Source organism: Cynocephalus volans, chromosome 3, assembly GCF_027409185.1.
Source record: "Cynocephalus volans isolate mCynVol1 chromosome 3, mCynVol1.pri, whole genome shotgun sequence".
Taxonomy (NCBI): domain Eukaryota; kingdom Metazoa; phylum Chordata; class Mammalia; order Dermoptera; family Cynocephalidae; genus Cynocephalus; species Cynocephalus volans.
Window position 1 is genome coordinate 71,714,227 of NC_084462.1, and position 16,609 is coordinate 71,730,835.

The following is a 16,609-nucleotide window of genomic DNA, read 5'->3' on the forward strand; positions in this document are numbered from 1 at the left end:
TGGCCACCATTCTCCATTCTTCAACAGCTTGGATATAAATACTGTGATGATGCCAGTCCCTTACCTTTGTATGGCACTTTATAGAGCAGTTATTTAAAAACTCTACAGTTATAAACCACCATACATACAATGTGTCAGTCAGTCCTCACAGCAGCCCCATAGGATCAGCAAAGCAGAGGTCATTCCCCACCCCACCCTCCAAGTTATAGGTAAGAAAAAGGGAGGTTCAGAGACGGGGTGAGTTTCCCAATGACACACAGCAGGTAAATAGTACGACTAGGAGCTGAACGCTAGTTGCCCTTCTCCTCATCCAGTGCTCTGCCTGTCACCTCCCTCCCCTTGGAAATTTTTCCATTTTACGAGAACTTTTCTCACTCTCTGTGAGTCTGTCTGTCTGTCCACCTTCCTCCCAGGCCTCCCTGCGGTAGCGTGTTATATGTTGACATCGTGAATCACCCTGCGTCAGTAGTAAACACACTTTTCTTTTTCACAGAATTAGCCTGTGTGTGGAGAAGGAGGGAGGGATTCTGTCTACTCTGGAGCCTTATAAATGGCCAAAATCCTTAGCTGAGAAATAAACACTCCAGGCAAAGCAAACACCTGCATTCCAGCGCACGCACATGTGTGCACACACACTCAGGTCAGAGGTCACGGGAGGGCTGGGCTCCACACACCGGCACGTGCTTGCTTCCCAGCCACAGTTAAACAAATTGTGCATTTTGGTAGAATTCTCACTTCAGATTTGACAAAATTTGCAAGACATCTTCATGTTTTTCAGCCTCTTTAATGCTCTTCCCTGCTCTTAGAAAACAGCCCCGTTCTCATGGGAAAATGAACGCACTTGCACAGCAGCGTCTTTGGCTGTGGGTGTTTGTGAACTATGTGTGTGTAGAAGGGGGCGTGGGGAGAGTCTGTGTGTTTTAGGAATCCCTTTTCTAACCAAACACCTATCCTGGGGTAAGGCTTCCAAGGGGAATAAAACCTAGTGTATGTAACAAGCAAAAATCGTGTTCTTAGTTCTGAAATTATTCTCCCTGGTAGTTCATGAAGCTCAGATATAAAGGCGAGCATATTCGACAAAACTCCTTGCAAATGTCTGTGGATTTCACTCTCAGCCTTCTCACAGCAGCAGAGGGCCCGCGGCCGCCGGTAGGAGCTGCCCCTGGTTACGTCCTCACTGTCCCTCCCTCCCTGGGCAGGGCAGGCAGCAGGTGTCAGGTCCCCCAGCCCACAGCTCCTAAGAGGCTGGCACAGCACAGGATGTGCCCATCTGACAGGTGGTGGGGCTCAGCGAGAAGGTCACAAAGGTGGTCAGAGTCCACGCCAAGCACGGACCTCCCAACTCCAGTCCAGAGTCCTACCTGGACCCCACACCAGCCCAGACGGCTGCGCCTGGAAAGGCAGCAGGGAGAGTTGACATGATCCATCCCTTGCCTCCTTCCTGGCCCTTCCTCTCCTAGGAGATGCCTCCTTGGGTTCCCTCCCTGGCCTGTCCCCGTGCTTACTGCCCTGGATGAGCCAGCATGCTCCTTCCTCAATCTGCCTTGGATGCCTCCTGCTGCAGTGAGCCGGTGGGGTGTGACGGCTGAGCCAGGCAGGGGCAGGGTGGGCTCCTGACCGCGCTGCCTCACTCTCCCTGCAGTGACAGCGAAGAGCAGGACAGCACCAAGGAAGACAACATGGCCCTCCTACGTTTCCATCTCAAATATGAGGCCGAGGTGCTCTTCACCAGGTGGGCTGGGCTCGGGGGTCCTGCAGAAGAGAGGCATGGAGGAGTGAGACCTAAGATGGGGCACCCTCTGGTGGGCCCTAATGGGGTCAGAGGCCCCAGAGGCCAAGCCCCAGCACTGACAGACTACAAAATGGAGCCAGGTGTATCCCTGGTGGGTCAGGGAGTACAGCCCCCTCATCCATGGTGGGGAGGGTTGTCAGAGTAGAGGAAGGAGGAGACAAAGTCCTCACCCCCTTGTAACTCCCAGCTGGGGCAAGAGGGGAGGGCAGGGGTAGTGGGAGCTGTCTGCCCCTGGCACAGGCAATAAGTGGGTGCACTGTCTGTAGAGCATGTAAAAACAGTAACAAGACCTACTAAAAGTCAATCTGCTTTTTATTATCACCTTGCACCAGCAATTCTAAACAGTGTCAGTGAGAATGCACTCTTCCCCACAGGGCAGACTGCTCCCACCCTCACCCCACTGGGTATGCTCCCAGCCCCCAGTCTGATGAGCGAAACAGCCCCTGTCCTCTGAGAGCTCGCAGGCAGATGGAGAAGTCAGGACATAATGACAAACACAGAAAGGAAGCTCAGGCCCTTCCATGACCAGCCACCCCTAGAGGCTAGAAGGGTGCACAGTGGGCAAGGTCATGTTCAAAAGAAGCCACACCCCTGGGCAGAGAGGCTAGGGCAGGGTGACAGATAACCGGCTCCTCTGACTCATGTCTGCCCACACACGAGGCAGATGTTGCTACCTGAATGCAGCATTTATTCCTGCTCAATCTCAGAATCCTCCCAAGGGGCCCAAGAGGAAACCTGTTTGTTGTGGTCTAAAGAAAGGCAGGCACATGCCCATTCCTTCTTCTATTCATTTATCCATCTAGCCAACATTGACTGAGCTAACAGTGGCCCTGTCTTCTGTCCCTGCAGGAGCAGCAGCCTGAGCCACTACGAGGTCAAGCCCAATAGCTCTCTGGACAGATATGATGGCACTGGGCCTCCTTTCAACTGCATTTTCAAGGTAAGGCTGGAGGGGAGCCAGGGGCAGAATTAAGAACAGGAGCTGAGGACCCCCAGGTCCCATTTGGGAGGGGAGGAATTTGGAATCATCGCTAGTGCCTGGAGTCCAGCCTCAACCCTGCCACATTCACTGTGTGGCTTTAGGCAAGTCACTTCCCCTCTCTGGGCCTCAGTACTCATCTGAAAAACAACCAGGCTGGACTGGGGCAATGTATCAGTGAAGATTAGGTGTGGCTGCCTAACATTTTTAGGTACAAAAAAACTGGTTTAAATATGCCAGGGTTTACTCTCCCCCATAAAAGAAGTCCAGAGTCGTCAGCTTTACAAAATCACCAGGATAGGGTCTTCTGTTCCACCATGCTTAGTGTGAAATTATCAGCCTCAAGTGTGCCTCACAATCCAAGATAGCTGCAATGCCAACCATCACGTTCTTATCCCAGGCAGCAGGAAGAAAGAAGGGAAGAGCACACCCCTCCCTGGTACAGAACCTCCCCAGTAGTGGATTACCTCTCATTGTCCAGAACATTGTGGTTAACTGTAAGAGAGGCTGGGAAATGTGGCTCCTTGTCTTGGGTTCTGCCACTAAGGAAGGAAGAGGAAAGAGAATTAGGAGGCAATGCAGCAATCTCTGCTACCGTGGGCCCCAGATCTCCCCTAGCCCTAAACTACCATGAGTTTATCAGCTTCTCCTACAGCTGGGTGAGAGCTGGGGACAGGGTGACACCTGGAAATTGGACTTCAGACACACTGAGCCCTGCGTGGCTTGTCCAAGAGAGGTTTAGTAACCTGCCCAAGGCCACACAGCTCATACATGGCGATAGCCCCAGGGTTATATTTCTGATCTTTCTTGTTCCAAAGCCCTTCTTGTAATCACTGCTGCTCTGGCACCAAATGTGTCACAAGTGGAATGTGAACTGTCACACATTTTTATCCTTCATCAATTAATTATTATTTCTCATAATACATTAATTGCTGTCACCACCCCAGCCTCACCAAAATCCCCCCACAGCCCAGAGGAGTTAAAAATGGAAGTGACCCCTGCTCTCCAGCCTCATGGCCCCCACCGACTTGTCCTTGGCCTCCAGCAGCCCATCCCCTTTCCACACTTCTTTGCACTTTCGTCCATCCCTGCAGCCCCCGCCATGATTTGGCCAAGCTTTGGAGCTTTTACAGTGAAAACGCTAGGGGCCTGAGTGGGCCTTCCCCAGGCCTGGCTGGGGGGATTGCCACCCCCAGGGGCTGGTTGCCTCCTTCGACTCACAAGGCCTCCAAGACATTTGCTTGTTTTCCACCCCCTCAACTGCTGCCAGGTGTCCTGACACCTCCCACTCTCTGGCCACAGATCCAGAACCTAGGCTTGTTCCCTGTCCACGGGGTGATGATGAAGATCACTGTTCCCATTGCCACCAGGGGTGGCAACCGCCTGCTGATGCTGAGGGACTTCCTCACCAACCAGGTACCGATGTCCTCGGGAGCCAGCTCAGGGGAGGGGACCAGAAGGAGACACACATACCCCTTAGGTGTGTTCCCAAATTCCTAGACCCCAGCTCCCTTCTCCCAGGACCACAGCAGCTGGGCCTTCTCCAGGAAGAGGAGAATGTAGGGAACATCTCTGGGATGCTGAGCTTGCCAGAGCTGGTCGTAAGGCTGTGTGTGTGTGTGTGTGTGTGTGTGTGTGTGTGTGTGTGTGATATCCTCCATATAGGTGAACACGTCCTGTAACATCTGGGGGAACAGCACTGAGTACCGGCCTGCCCCCACAGAGGAGGACTTGAGCCGTGCCCCACAGCTGGTGAGTGTCCCATGCACCAGGAGCCAAGGGGTTAGAGGGGTGCTGCCTGAGCTCTGGGGGCTATTTCTCTCTCGCTCCAATAGTTTGCCAATAAGAGCTTATTGATCACCTGCATGTGCCCAGCCTCAAGCCACAAGGAAACTGAATGAGGAAAAGACACTTCTTGCCCAGTGTGAGCCCACCATCTCGCAGGAGATGGGGCAGACAGACACACAGAGGGAGTGCCTGAGCAGCCAGGTCACAGCCTGTGGTAGGTGTCAGGCAGGCGAGCAGAAAGGAACAGGCATAGTGGACTTGCACCTGGGCTAAAAGGGCTGGCAGGATACAGGTAAGCAGCGAGAAGGGAAAGAAAGCAGATGGCATGCTTATATATGCTGTGTGGCTTGTGTTGGAGACATCTGACCACCTGACCCTAGAGATGGAATCAGCTCTCCAAGACATCTGCTAGTTTCCAGTTTTACCTTCTCAGGGTGGCCTCTGCCTCCAGATACCAATTTCTCAGTATGCTCTCACTATTCCTTACCCAGACAGAAAGCTTAGCTGTTTTCGTTTTATTTCCCCAAACAAGTGCCTCACACAAAGCACTTTGTGAATGTAGTGGGGTTTACCAAAAATTTGGACTTGGGTAGACTCAAGACAGCAACACAAATAACTTTTCTTTTCTTTTTTTGGGTGGCTGACATGGGGATCTGAACCCTTGACGTTGGGGTTATAACACTGCGCTCTAACCAACTGAGCTAACCAGCCAGCCCCACAAATAACTTTAACCTAATAAATTCTAATGGTCTGAAGATTCGTTTGTGTTTTCTATCAACATTAGTTTTTCTATTCAAGCCTTATAAATTGTTTTCTTGTTGTATTGCTCCGGCTAGGACCTCCAGGGCAATGGTAATGTCAAGATTGTCTTGATCCTGATTTTAAAGAAATTTTTAAAAATTTTTCATTATTAAATAAAATACTTGCTGAGGGCTTTTTAATTATATATAAATACCCTTTACTCAGATTCAGGAAGTTCCCTGGGAGGTGTTTTGTTGTTGTTGTTGGGTTTTTTTGTGGGGTTTTGTGGGTTTTTTGGTGGCTGGCCGGTACAGGGATCAAACCCTGGACCTTGGTCTTATCAGCACCACACTCCAACCAACTGAGCTAACCGGCCAGCCCTCTGGGAGTTTTTATCATGAGCAGAAGTTGGATTTCCTAAAATATTTTTCCTGCATCTGTTGCAGTGATCATATCTTTTTCTCTTTAATCTGTTTATACGGTGATGACATTTATAGGTTCCCGAATGTTGAACCCAAGTTCTGTTCCTGGAGTATGCACAACTTCATTGGATCATTATGCACAACTTCAAATGGAGCATTGGATAGAGCATCCTTAATCTTTATTCCAGTCATCCCCTGGTATCCCCAGCTCATGTGTCCCCCACCCTGGGCCTCCCTCCTGTACCCTGTCCCCTGCCCCTCCTTCCACAGGAGCAAATCCCAGTTGGTCAAGCAGTGCAGCTGCACCATCGCTCTGGTGGCCCAAGCTCCTGCTCACATTCTCAGGTCACAGCCAGGCTGGCTGCCTTCCCCTGCTCCCCCATGGCCCAGCTGCTCACCCCTGGGACCCATCTTCTGTTTCAGAATCACAGCAACTCTGATGTAATCTCCATCAGCTGCAACGTGAGGCTGGCCCCCAATCAGGAAATCAGTTTCCGCCTGCTGGGGAACCTGTGGCTGAGGTCCCTAAAAGCAGTAAGTACAGCCCCTCGCTTGGCTGGAAGGAAGAAAGGGAAGGGGGTAACTGTTGGGAGGTCTGCCACCTGGGGCTGCCTGGGGAGGGGCCCGCTTCTGATGAGGCCTCTGATCATACAGCTCAAGTACAAGTCTATGAAAATCACGGTCAACGCCGCCTTGCAGAGACAGTTTCACAGTCCCTTCATCTTCCGCGAGGAGGATCCCAGCCGCCAGGTGAGCGCCCCTGGGACCTGCAGACCTGCTTGGGCCCAGCAGGCTTGGGAAAGGGTTGTCCCTCCTCTAGAGTTTTCCTGCAACCCCACCCATGTGTTCCAGCAAGAGAAAGACAGGCAGACCTGTTGGCAGTTAGTACAGCATCTGAGAAGAGAAAAGCAAGACAAACAGGCTTGGGGGGCAAAACTGGGGAGGGGTCAGAAGTAGGCATTTGCCCCATGCCTCAGGGCACCGGGCTCTGGCTCTCTGCCCCACAACTGCCCCATGGGGCAGGGGGAGGAAATTGAAACTGGACCCCAGGCCCGGGGGTGCCTCCGGGATGGCTCTCTGGTTGCCCCACCCCCGCAGTGAGGCTGTGATTCGGAAGGCTGGCAGCATGAATGAGTGCTCCACCCCTCTACTCCCCAGCCATTCACACCTCAGAGCTAACGAGATGCAAGTGACATGGGCGATGGCTCAGTATTGGGACAGACTGTTGTAGACCACACTGGCTTAAATCAGGGTCCAGGAAAGGGATGAGGCTCTGGGAGATGCTCTCCTGTGACAATGAGAAGTTGAGTCTTAAGGAAAAGCCCAGTCCCGTGGAAATAGCTGGGGCAGCGGGTGTGGGACACTGCTGCCCCCAACTGGCCACATCCCAGAAACGCCAGCCTGGGTTCAGGGTGAGTGTTCCTGTTACAGATGCAGAGTAAACTCCCACTCCCACCCCCACCCCAGGGAGATGCTAGGGAGCAAAGCAGGCCAGGTCGGGAAGCCACCCCTTAACAAAACAAACGAATATCAGTCACAGAGTTGGGTATGCCAGGCAGAGGGGCAACAGGTGCAAGAGCCAAGAGGTAGCACCCGAGGGAGCCACTTAAGGAGTGTCTTTTGTGTGTTCATTCACCTGGCATCTGTGGGGTGTCCCTCCTATGACTCAGGTCCTGCAGGGCATACAAGGATGAATTAGGCAGAAAGGGGACAATGACAACAAAGTGTGAGTGCAATCTGGGGCTGAACACAGGTACTGGGGAGGCAGGGGGACAGTGTCAGAGTAAGGGATGTCGAGGGAAGCTTTCTGGACTGGAAACAGTCCATTTGAACTGAATCTTGAAAGATATGTTGGAATTTACAGAAAGCCAAGAGAGGGGAGGTGTGGTACCCCCACTCCCACTGCCACCCCCACCCCCATACACACACAGACTACCCCTCTCCCCACACTGGTCTTTTAGGTGACTTTACCTTCTCCTTCCACCCCTCTTCCCACAATCCCTCCAATAGTCTCTGGATGTTTTACTTCTCTTTTAGAAATCCAGCAGCCCCCAAATTAAGCCCCTGTTGTGCTGGGCTCTGTGGTAGGTGACAGGGCTGGGGAGGCAAAGGGACAGAAAAGAGAACATATAAGGGACATGTGCAGGGCACTGGAACAGACACTTCACATGTTATCTCACTCCTCACAGCACTGGGAGATACATCCCACTGTCCCCTTTTTTCAGATATGGAAACTGAGGCTATGTGAAATCAGGCAGAAGGGGGCAATGACTTACCTCAAGTTGAATAGTGAGTCAGTGGTCAAGTCAGGGTTCTACCATGCTCTTGCAGGTGGTTCATTTATTCAGTCATTCAACATGTTTCCTGAGCTCCTACTGTGTTCCAGGTACTGAGGATAGAGCATGAACAAAACAGATGAAAACTCCTGCTCTCCTGAAGCTGACGTTCTAGCAGGGAGAAACACATAAGCATAAACATACACAATGTCAAGCGGTGGTAAAGGCTACCCAGTAAAACTCATGCACCTAAGGGTGGAGAGTCAGGGGGTGTCATTTTATACAGGGAGGTTAGGAAAAGCCTCTCTAATAAAGGGACATCAGAGACCACGAGGAACACAGGAGCATCTTGAGGACATCTGGGGGAAAGGTTTGCAGACTGAGGGAAAAGCAATGCAAAGACTGCCAGTGGGCATGTGTGTGCCTCTGGGGGACCAGCTGTCTGGAGGACTGGAGGAGAGTGAGGGGGGATAGGAGATGAGGTCAGCGAGGGAGTGGGGCAGAGTGTAGGCCCTTGCGGGCCAGGCAAGGGCTCTCTTTTTTATTCTGAGGGAGGTGGGAAGACATGGGAGGCTCTGGGCAGAACAGAGAGTAGATCTGCCTTCCCGTGCAGAAGCAGCCCTCTGGCTGCTGTGCTGAGAACAGACTGCAGGGGGCGAGATGGAGCAGGGAGGCAGTGAGGCTGTGATTGCGTCTCCAAATGAGAGACCAGGGTGCTCAGAGGAGGGAACCCAGGAGGTGGGGAGGTGGGGCCCAATTCTGGGTGTTTCAAAGGTAAAGTGAACAGACTTTGCTGATGGATTCCGTATGGGTGTGGAAGTAAGCATCAACGATGAATACAGTCAGCCTTTGGTGTCCGCAGGTTCCACATCCTTGGATTCAACCAACCAATGGAGGAGATTATTCAAGGGAAAAAAAAACTGCACCTGTACAGGCTTTTTTTCTTGTCACCATTCCCTAAACAATATACTATAACAACTATTTACATAGCATTTACATTGTATCCGGTATTATGAGTAATCTAAAGATGATTTAAAATACATGGGAGATGTGCGTAGGTTATATGCAAGTGCTATGTCATTTTATATAAGGGACTTGAGCATTCGCAGATTTTAGTATCCATAGGAGGTCCTAGAACCAATCCCCCACGGATACCGAGTGTCAACTGTTGAGTACGTGGTTTCTGGCGCAAACAGTGAGGAAGGATGAGGCTGCCCTTTGCTTTGATGAGAAAGATTTGGGGATGAAGAGGGAGGTCAAGAGTTTGTCTGGGGTCCTGCTAAAGTCGCCAGGCAGGCCAAGTAGACAGTTGGCTCTGAGTCTGGGATTCAGCGGAGAATCCAAGCAGAAGATAGAACCGTGAGCACGGTCAGCATATAGATGGTTAAAGCCACAGCACTGAGTGAATTTGCCCGGGTTGCTTTATGACTTTCATGGCCCTAGCCACTTTTGCCTTTGGGACCCCTTTTTCCATAATAAAAAATATTAAAAATTGTGTTTTACAACTGTGCTGGGCTGAAGACGAATGAATGTAATTCAGGTTGGATTACATTCATTTTTTTCTTCCAATTTTAAAATAAAACATTTTCATGGGCCCTGAAAGTGTTACGGGCCCTAGGCACCATGCCTTACTGTACCTCTTCAGTAAGCCAGCCCTGAGCTCACCCAGGGAGTGACTATAGCAAAAGAAGAGGTCCAAGGACTGAACCGTGGGACGCACCAACATTTAGAAGTTTGGGAGATGATGAGGGAGCAGCAAAGATTGAGAAAGAGTAGCCCGTGTGGTATGAGGAGAATCCAGGGACAGTGGGGTGGTCCAAGGTCAAAGGCAGAAAGTGTCTCTAGGAGGCAGGATGACTCGGGTCTTTTAACTCAAGTGTCCATTGTGCAGCTGAGGCACAAAGCCAGCTGAGGCCACCCATCCCTTGGGCATTTCCCTGAGGAAGGGGACATCGCTCCCTGACCAGATGTAGGCTGTCTCCTGCCCTCTTGCCCAGCCCCAGAATAGTACTACTGCTGACCCAGCTCCTTCCCTTCTCTTGCAGATCACGTTTGAGATCTCTAAGCAAGAAGACTCACAGATCCCCATCTGGATCATTGTGGGCAGCACGCTGGGGGGCCTCCTGCTGCTGGCCCTGCTGGTCCTGGCACTGTGGAAGGTGAGGGCCCTTGCAGGGTAGGAATGGGAGCAGCATTCTGGCTGGGTGGCCCAGGACTGGGGCTCCAGCCTCTGGGCTCTGTGGCCACTGCCATGTTCTCCTCTCTAGGGAGCTGGCACCCATGCAGCTTCCTCCCAGTACTTGCCTGCTGCCACAGCAGCCAGCCCCTCACCACAGCGGGTGGACTCGAGAGGACCAGCAGAGGGCACCCAAACTATGGCTCCTAGTCTTTGTGGGCCTCTTTGAGAACCTGATGCAAACCAGGGTTCCTTTTAACAGAAAAAACAAAAATAAGTACACACAATGGCACAAAATTTCTCCAACGGCAGGCTGTTAAGTAATCCTCCAAAGCCCTTCTCTGCCTTTGAGCTTCTGGTTAAGAACTCCTGGTCTCAGTCCCCTCCTGTTATAGATGAAGTGAGGGAGGCCCCGAGAGGGATGTTGACTGGGGTAGGATCACACAGCAGGACAGTGGGAGTCAGCATGACTTCTTGCCTCCTGCCCAGGGCTCCATCCACTCTGGTCCAGTCCACGGAGGAAGCTCTGGTGGCAGGGGTGGAGTGTAGGTACTTGGAGCGAGCTGGGGTATTCACAGAAGCCCTCTGAGGGAGGAAGCCTGAGGAGAGTTAGTGGCGTGGCAGCAGGAGGGCAGGCAGGCCTGGTCTACCCTGTCCACCCCAGAGACTTCTCCCTTTGCCTCCCCACAGCTCGGCTTCTTTAAAAGTGCCAAGCGCAGGAAGGAGCCTGGCCTGGACCCCACCCGCAAAGTGTTGGAGTGAGGCTCCGGAGGAGGCTTCGAGTTGATGGGGGCCAGGATACCAGTCCAGGCGGAGTACTGGCCCAGGCCTGTGGCCCCACGGAGCTGGGGCGGAGAGGACGCCAGCTGGCTTTGCACTTGACCTCATCTCCTGAGCAATGGCTCCTGCTCCCTCTGGAATGGAACTCAAGCCAGTCTTAAGAGGAACCGCCCTACAGAGAAGCTGGGACACCTCCAACACAGATCCCTAGGGATTTAAAGGGATTCCCTCCAAGGCCTTCCCCAGGCTCTGCGGAGGGCATTTGCTGCCCCAAACACTAAGGTGCTAGCAATTTGTAATGTTCCCCAGCCTCCAAAGAAACCCAAGGAGGAAGAGTGTAAATACAAACCCAGTGCACACACTCCAGGCCTCTAGTTCCAAAAGAATCCAATAGGACAGCAGATCTGAATTCTGCAGCATCTTCCCACCCCTGCCCCTGCCGTTGGCTTGCAAGTCACACTACTCCCTTCCCCATAGATAGGCCCCCGGGGCTCCCCATGAGTGAACCCAAGCCCCAGGGCTTGATCGTGACAGCTGCAGACCAGGTATGAAGGAAAACTCTGGGATGCAGAGACTGTGATGGTCAGGCAGGTGGGACCAGGGATAGTGGGCAACAGCCCTGACATCAGGAGACAGCCAAGCTTTTCCACCCACTTGCGTGCACACTGAATGTCATCCACACACTCCACCACCTGGCTTGTGGCCTCCAGCCCTCCTGGCTGCTGCCCCTCGCAGCCGCTTTTGTTCCTAGGTACCTCATGGCAAGTGGAAGTGTGGGATGATGCAATCCCTAGGGCTCAGCATTCCCACTTGTCTTTCTGCTGCAGCCTGCCATGAACGCGGACATGCTGGCCTGGCTGCAGCCTGAGCAGCAGGGGGAGGAGTGGGGAGCCTTCACTCCCTGCATCACCCCCTCTGCACACATACACTGCCTCCCACCCATCCCTTACACCCACCAGTGCACGGGAGAAGGGCTCAGCTGATGCTGTTGAGGGGTCCTGTCTGGAATGCACTGAATAAAGCCCGTGCAAGGACCCCCAGAGCCTATGCAGCCTCGGTGGCAAATATCTCCTCCGCTGGCTCGTGGGACAAGTGGTGCCACCAATGATGGCACCCCAAGGACAGGGGCATGGCTGGTGCCCAGCAGAGTAATTTATGCCTTAACCTTGTTCTGAGGTAGAAATGAAAAGGGAAGACATCAAAGTCGTCTATAAGACCTTTATTGTCATAAATATTTTTAAGAAATTAAAAAATAATAGTGTTTAAAAACAACCAAGGTGCTGACATCCCATTCTGTGTGCAAAGTGTGTCCTGGTGAGCTACTGTTCTTTGAAGGAGAGGAGGTAGATGAGGGACTCTCTGCTTCCTTCCCATTCTCTCTAAATGTTGGGAAGGGACTTGTCCACCATCTGCCCCTGACAACATGCCCTCCAATTGGCTGCCTGGCCTCGGTGTGACACCTTCCGTGCTGGAGCACCCCTCCCTCCCAAAGTCACCCATTCCATATTGTCCAGTGTGGATGGTTAGAACCCAAATGTTCCACTGCAGCTTCTGCCCTTCAGTTCCAGTGCTTCCCTCTCAAGCCTCCCAGACTTCCAGGCCAGCGTTTCAGTGTTGGCCCTCTTAAACCTCGATTTCAAGTGTCTTTACATACAGGCTACTCTTAAGTCAAGGTGTCTCCATTCTGTTCCTGTGCCATTCACTTCCTAGAATCTTAATAAGTAGAATCTTACAAATTACTTGATCTTATTTCCATATGGACGAGGACACTCAAAACCAGAGAGGTTCAAAGAGAGCCCTAGGCTCCACAACAAAATCGAGACTACACGTAGGTCTACTATCTCCCAGGCCAGACTTTGTCATTCCAGCGCAGCCTCAGAAGGGCTTAATGAGGAGCAAAAGGTGAAAATGGCCAAACTAAAATCTGAATATCAAAACCCATTTTTTCTTCCAATGGAATCAGTAGAAAACATTGTTGTCATAGTCTATTTCAGTCATCACCCTTATGAATGGGGTAACTTAGCTAAATGAGAATTAATGAACCCACACTCAAAAGTGCATCATTTGATTTAGCACCAAGACTTCTGTAAATCCCATTAGATCTGAAAGAATGCTGTTATAGAAAACTTGCATTTTATAGTTTGGTGTTCACATTTCTTAAAATTGCCATGTGTGACCACACTGCAGGCTAAACAATGTATCTGCAGGTCTACTGCAGCCCAGAGACCATCCAATTACAACCTCTAGACTCTCAGTCACAGGCAGGCAACCCTTATCCCTAGGATGCCACAGTCCTCCCATGCCCTCCCCAGGCCACCAGCAAGACCAGCTAAATAGCCAAAAGATGGAAAAATTGGGAGGCCTGTATCTTCAAGGCCTTTAGCCCTTGCATTGTGTCTCTCCTTTCTATCTTTCTCTTATCAGTTCTCCCTTTCTGTATCCATTTACTCTGAAGTATAAATGTGTGTCTGGTGGGAAAAACAGAAGATGCATTTCATAGGGAGCAAAGCCTCTTGCTAAAGCAGTGTTCCTCAAGCCTGGCTACACATTACAATCACCTGGGAGCTTTGAGAGACACTGATCCAAGGGCCCCACCCCCTAGGGATTCAAATTAAATTGATTGGGAGAGGGATCAAGTTTGTTTCAAACTTCCCCAGATGACTCTAATGTGCTAAGAGTTGAGCTCAACAGGCAAGTGAGCATATGGGTCAGAAAATGAAGAAACAAGGAGTTAGCTTGCACAGGTGACTTTCTATGATGAATACTTGGAACTGTGCTGTCACTGTCAATGTTGTTCAAGTTAACCTGGCTCTAGCCTGGAATCTGGAAGACCTTTTTACAGCAAGTCTCCAAGCTAGGATTTGTTGCAGATTTCACCCATTTTCCAGGATCCTCAGAGCCCCCCACAAGAGGGCTCTTGGAGGACTTGGGCACATTTGCTGTTGTCTGGGAGGGGAGTCAAACAGCAGTCTCTGAAGACAATTTTAGCATTTAGAGGCAAGCAGCCCAAAATGTAACCTCACATCTAGCTGATGTTAATACCAATATAAAGATAATTTTTTTAAAATTGTAAGCAGCAGTGCAGAATAAAGGGTTGACAGAATAAAAGGTGGTTCACAGATAGATGCTATTAACAATGTTCTGTCTGAAAGTTAAGAATAATTATTTATGATGAAGCTAAAGACTAAGCAGTTAACAAGAAATATTGCCAACCTAAAAGTGGTCCAGTCTTTTAAAGGTATTATTGGTGCACCCTAGACACCACTCTAAACAAGCTGCTTTGATTTTCTGTGGCCACCTAGAACTTTTAGAATTTGGTCCATAGACTGTGGGGACTTCTAAGTCCTAGGCTCACTGTCTAGTAGAGAATACAGGCCTCCATCAAGGAATTGTGAATGAGATGTGCAAGATGCCCTGGGTGGTCTCAGGGTTGAATCTGACATGGTGTGCCAGTAGAGCCCTGCCCTGGGATTGGGGCAGGTCCTCAGAGACAGAGGCTGACGGGCAGACCTTGGGTAGACTCAAGAGAGGGCTCTGTACAGTGTTCTGTGGGGAAGTGGACATCGATTAGAGCATGCCTCTGTTCTGGCCACCTGAGAGCTAGAAAGAAATCCAGACAAGAGTGCTTCTTCTTCCTGGCATTAGATGGTGTGGGCATGCAAGCTCAGAGGGCAAATTATGCCTCATAAAGCAGATTATCCAGAGCTGAGCTTTGCAAAAGAGAACCACCTCAATCAGAACCACAGACTCCTATGTTCCTCCCCAGACCCCACAGATTCAATTTCTATGAGGTAATTCTAAGAACATTAAACTTACAGAACTAGCAGTCTAGAGCCATAACACTATTATTCCCTAAATATCAATGTCAGTTTCTTAAAAGTCAGGTCTGTCTCAGCTGCCCTTCAGCTGTGCTTGGGCCTATCTTAGTGGCAACAGTAATCAGCAAAAACCCCCAAGGGGTATCCTTCCAGTGCAAACAGTGGAGTTTCTAGGTTTTACTTTTGTTAAGGAAAGTGTTGTTTCTTAACAAGACAGGTATCCGGGTGGAAGGAGCAAAGTGCTAACACAAATACAACAGAAAGAGATACGGAATATCTCTGCCCAGGGAAATGTGGAAGAGCTCCTGGGATATGGTATGGACCCTCTCCTTCCCTTGAGGTCTTTAAAAGACAAATTGCTACCTCCATCTGTATTCAAGAGCTTTTACCATCAATATGCTCCCAGAATAAGACACCAGACTTGAGTCAGTCCCCCTGGCTTCAAGCCCTAGGATGCCAAGCAACATGTAATAAAAACATCTGGCTTAATCATGCTCCTTTCCTGGCTTAACGCCTCACCCCAACAAGAGGTGGCCAGATCTCTCTACCACCCAAATGTGCCTTGTTAATATAGACATTAGTGGTGAATGGTCCTGTTTTCACTCAACAACATACTGGCTTTTGCTTTTACCTTCAGCTAATGTGGTGCCAACACTTTATTCTGCACTGCTGCTTACAATGTAAAAAAACCTATCTTTATATTAGTCTTAACATCAGCTAGGTTCTTCTCAAAGAGGAGTCAAGCTTAATTGACCACATTAAAATCTGCAGACTGCTTTTTGTCACTGCCTATTAGTTTTGACATCATGCTAAAGTAGGACAGCATATTCCAAAACAGAAACTGAAACAGGAATAGAGGAGTTTTGCTGGGTTAGCATAAAGAGACGGTTAGAAGCCTTGCACCTGGGCTCTGAAGCTTTTCTATAAGATACAGGCTAAACTGTACCTAGCAAATTCACCAGGTTCAAAGTAGTGAGCAGAAAATTATTTTTTAAAGGAGGGGGAGCACTACTCCTTAAAGGACTCGTCCTTCTAAACAGTCTTGCATGTTCTTTGTTATCTCCCCAGCACTGCATAAGAAAACTATGTGCAGCAACCTGATGGTGTTTCTGAAATGTTTTCAAAAGACAGCCCAAGGCAGAGTTAAAAAATATAAATTTTTATTTGGGAAATTAGAAGAGAAAGAGAAAATCGGATTTCAAACAGTTGTATCTAGATGGACAAGCTTATCAAGGGCAGAGACCAGCTTTCTAGTTTTTGTATGCACATCCCTAGTACAGTACCTGATACACAGTAGGTGTTCAATAAGTGCTAATTTCCAAGAGTCTGTTCCCATTGGTTGAGGCAAAAGCAAAACCCTAGTCCTCCTCTCTGATAGACTGAGCACATGAAATTTAAAAAGCACAGATCAATTAGAAAATATAATTTTGTCTAAACTCGTCAACAAGCTAAGATTTTGTGAACCACCTGAAATATGCATCTTTCATACTGAAATTTTCTAGATCAACTATCTGAAGAAATATACTACTGCCAGTGTTTTCTCTGGTCATCTGTTACTTTAATACACACAGCGGATATTACTTGAAACAAAGAAAAAAATGCTTTAAAACCTGTCCAGATGATTTCTGCAGTCCTGAGTATTGCAGCCAGGCAGCAACCTGGCAGAGATCCTAAGGTGAACTTCTCTAGTACTGGAAGTATTACAGTGAAAGAACACAGCTCAGTGGGTCCAGAGACCCAGACCCCACACCCAGCTGACACTCGGTCCTTGTATGACCTTGGATGAACAAGTCGCTTCTTTCTGGGTCTGTATCCTCAATTATAAAACGAGAGCGCT

At 49.9% G+C, this 16,609-nt stretch overlaps 1 protein-coding gene across 1 annotated transcript in view; it reads left to right on the forward strand.

Annotated features, from left to right (window-relative positions):
- The window catches only part of ITGA11 (integrin subunit alpha 11), a 106,328-nt gene extending 95,392 nt beyond the window's left edge, over positions 1–10,936 (forward strand). The window contains exons 23-30 of the mRNA XM_063090032.1: positions 1,643–1,732; positions 2,642–2,732; positions 4,074–4,187; positions 4,437–4,523; positions 6,146–6,256; positions 6,377–6,472; positions 10,044–10,157; positions 10,865–10,936. Of these exons, the coding sequence (XP_062946102.1) occupies positions 1,643–1,732; positions 2,642–2,732; positions 4,074–4,187; positions 4,437–4,523; positions 6,146–6,256; positions 6,377–6,472; positions 10,044–10,157; positions 10,865–10,936 (775 nt within the window). The remainder of the gene's footprint in view (positions 1–1,642; positions 1,733–2,641; positions 2,733–4,073; positions 4,188–4,436; positions 4,524–6,145; positions 6,257–6,376; positions 6,473–10,043; positions 10,158–10,864) is intronic.
- Positions 10,937–16,609: the final 5,673 nt, after the last annotated feature.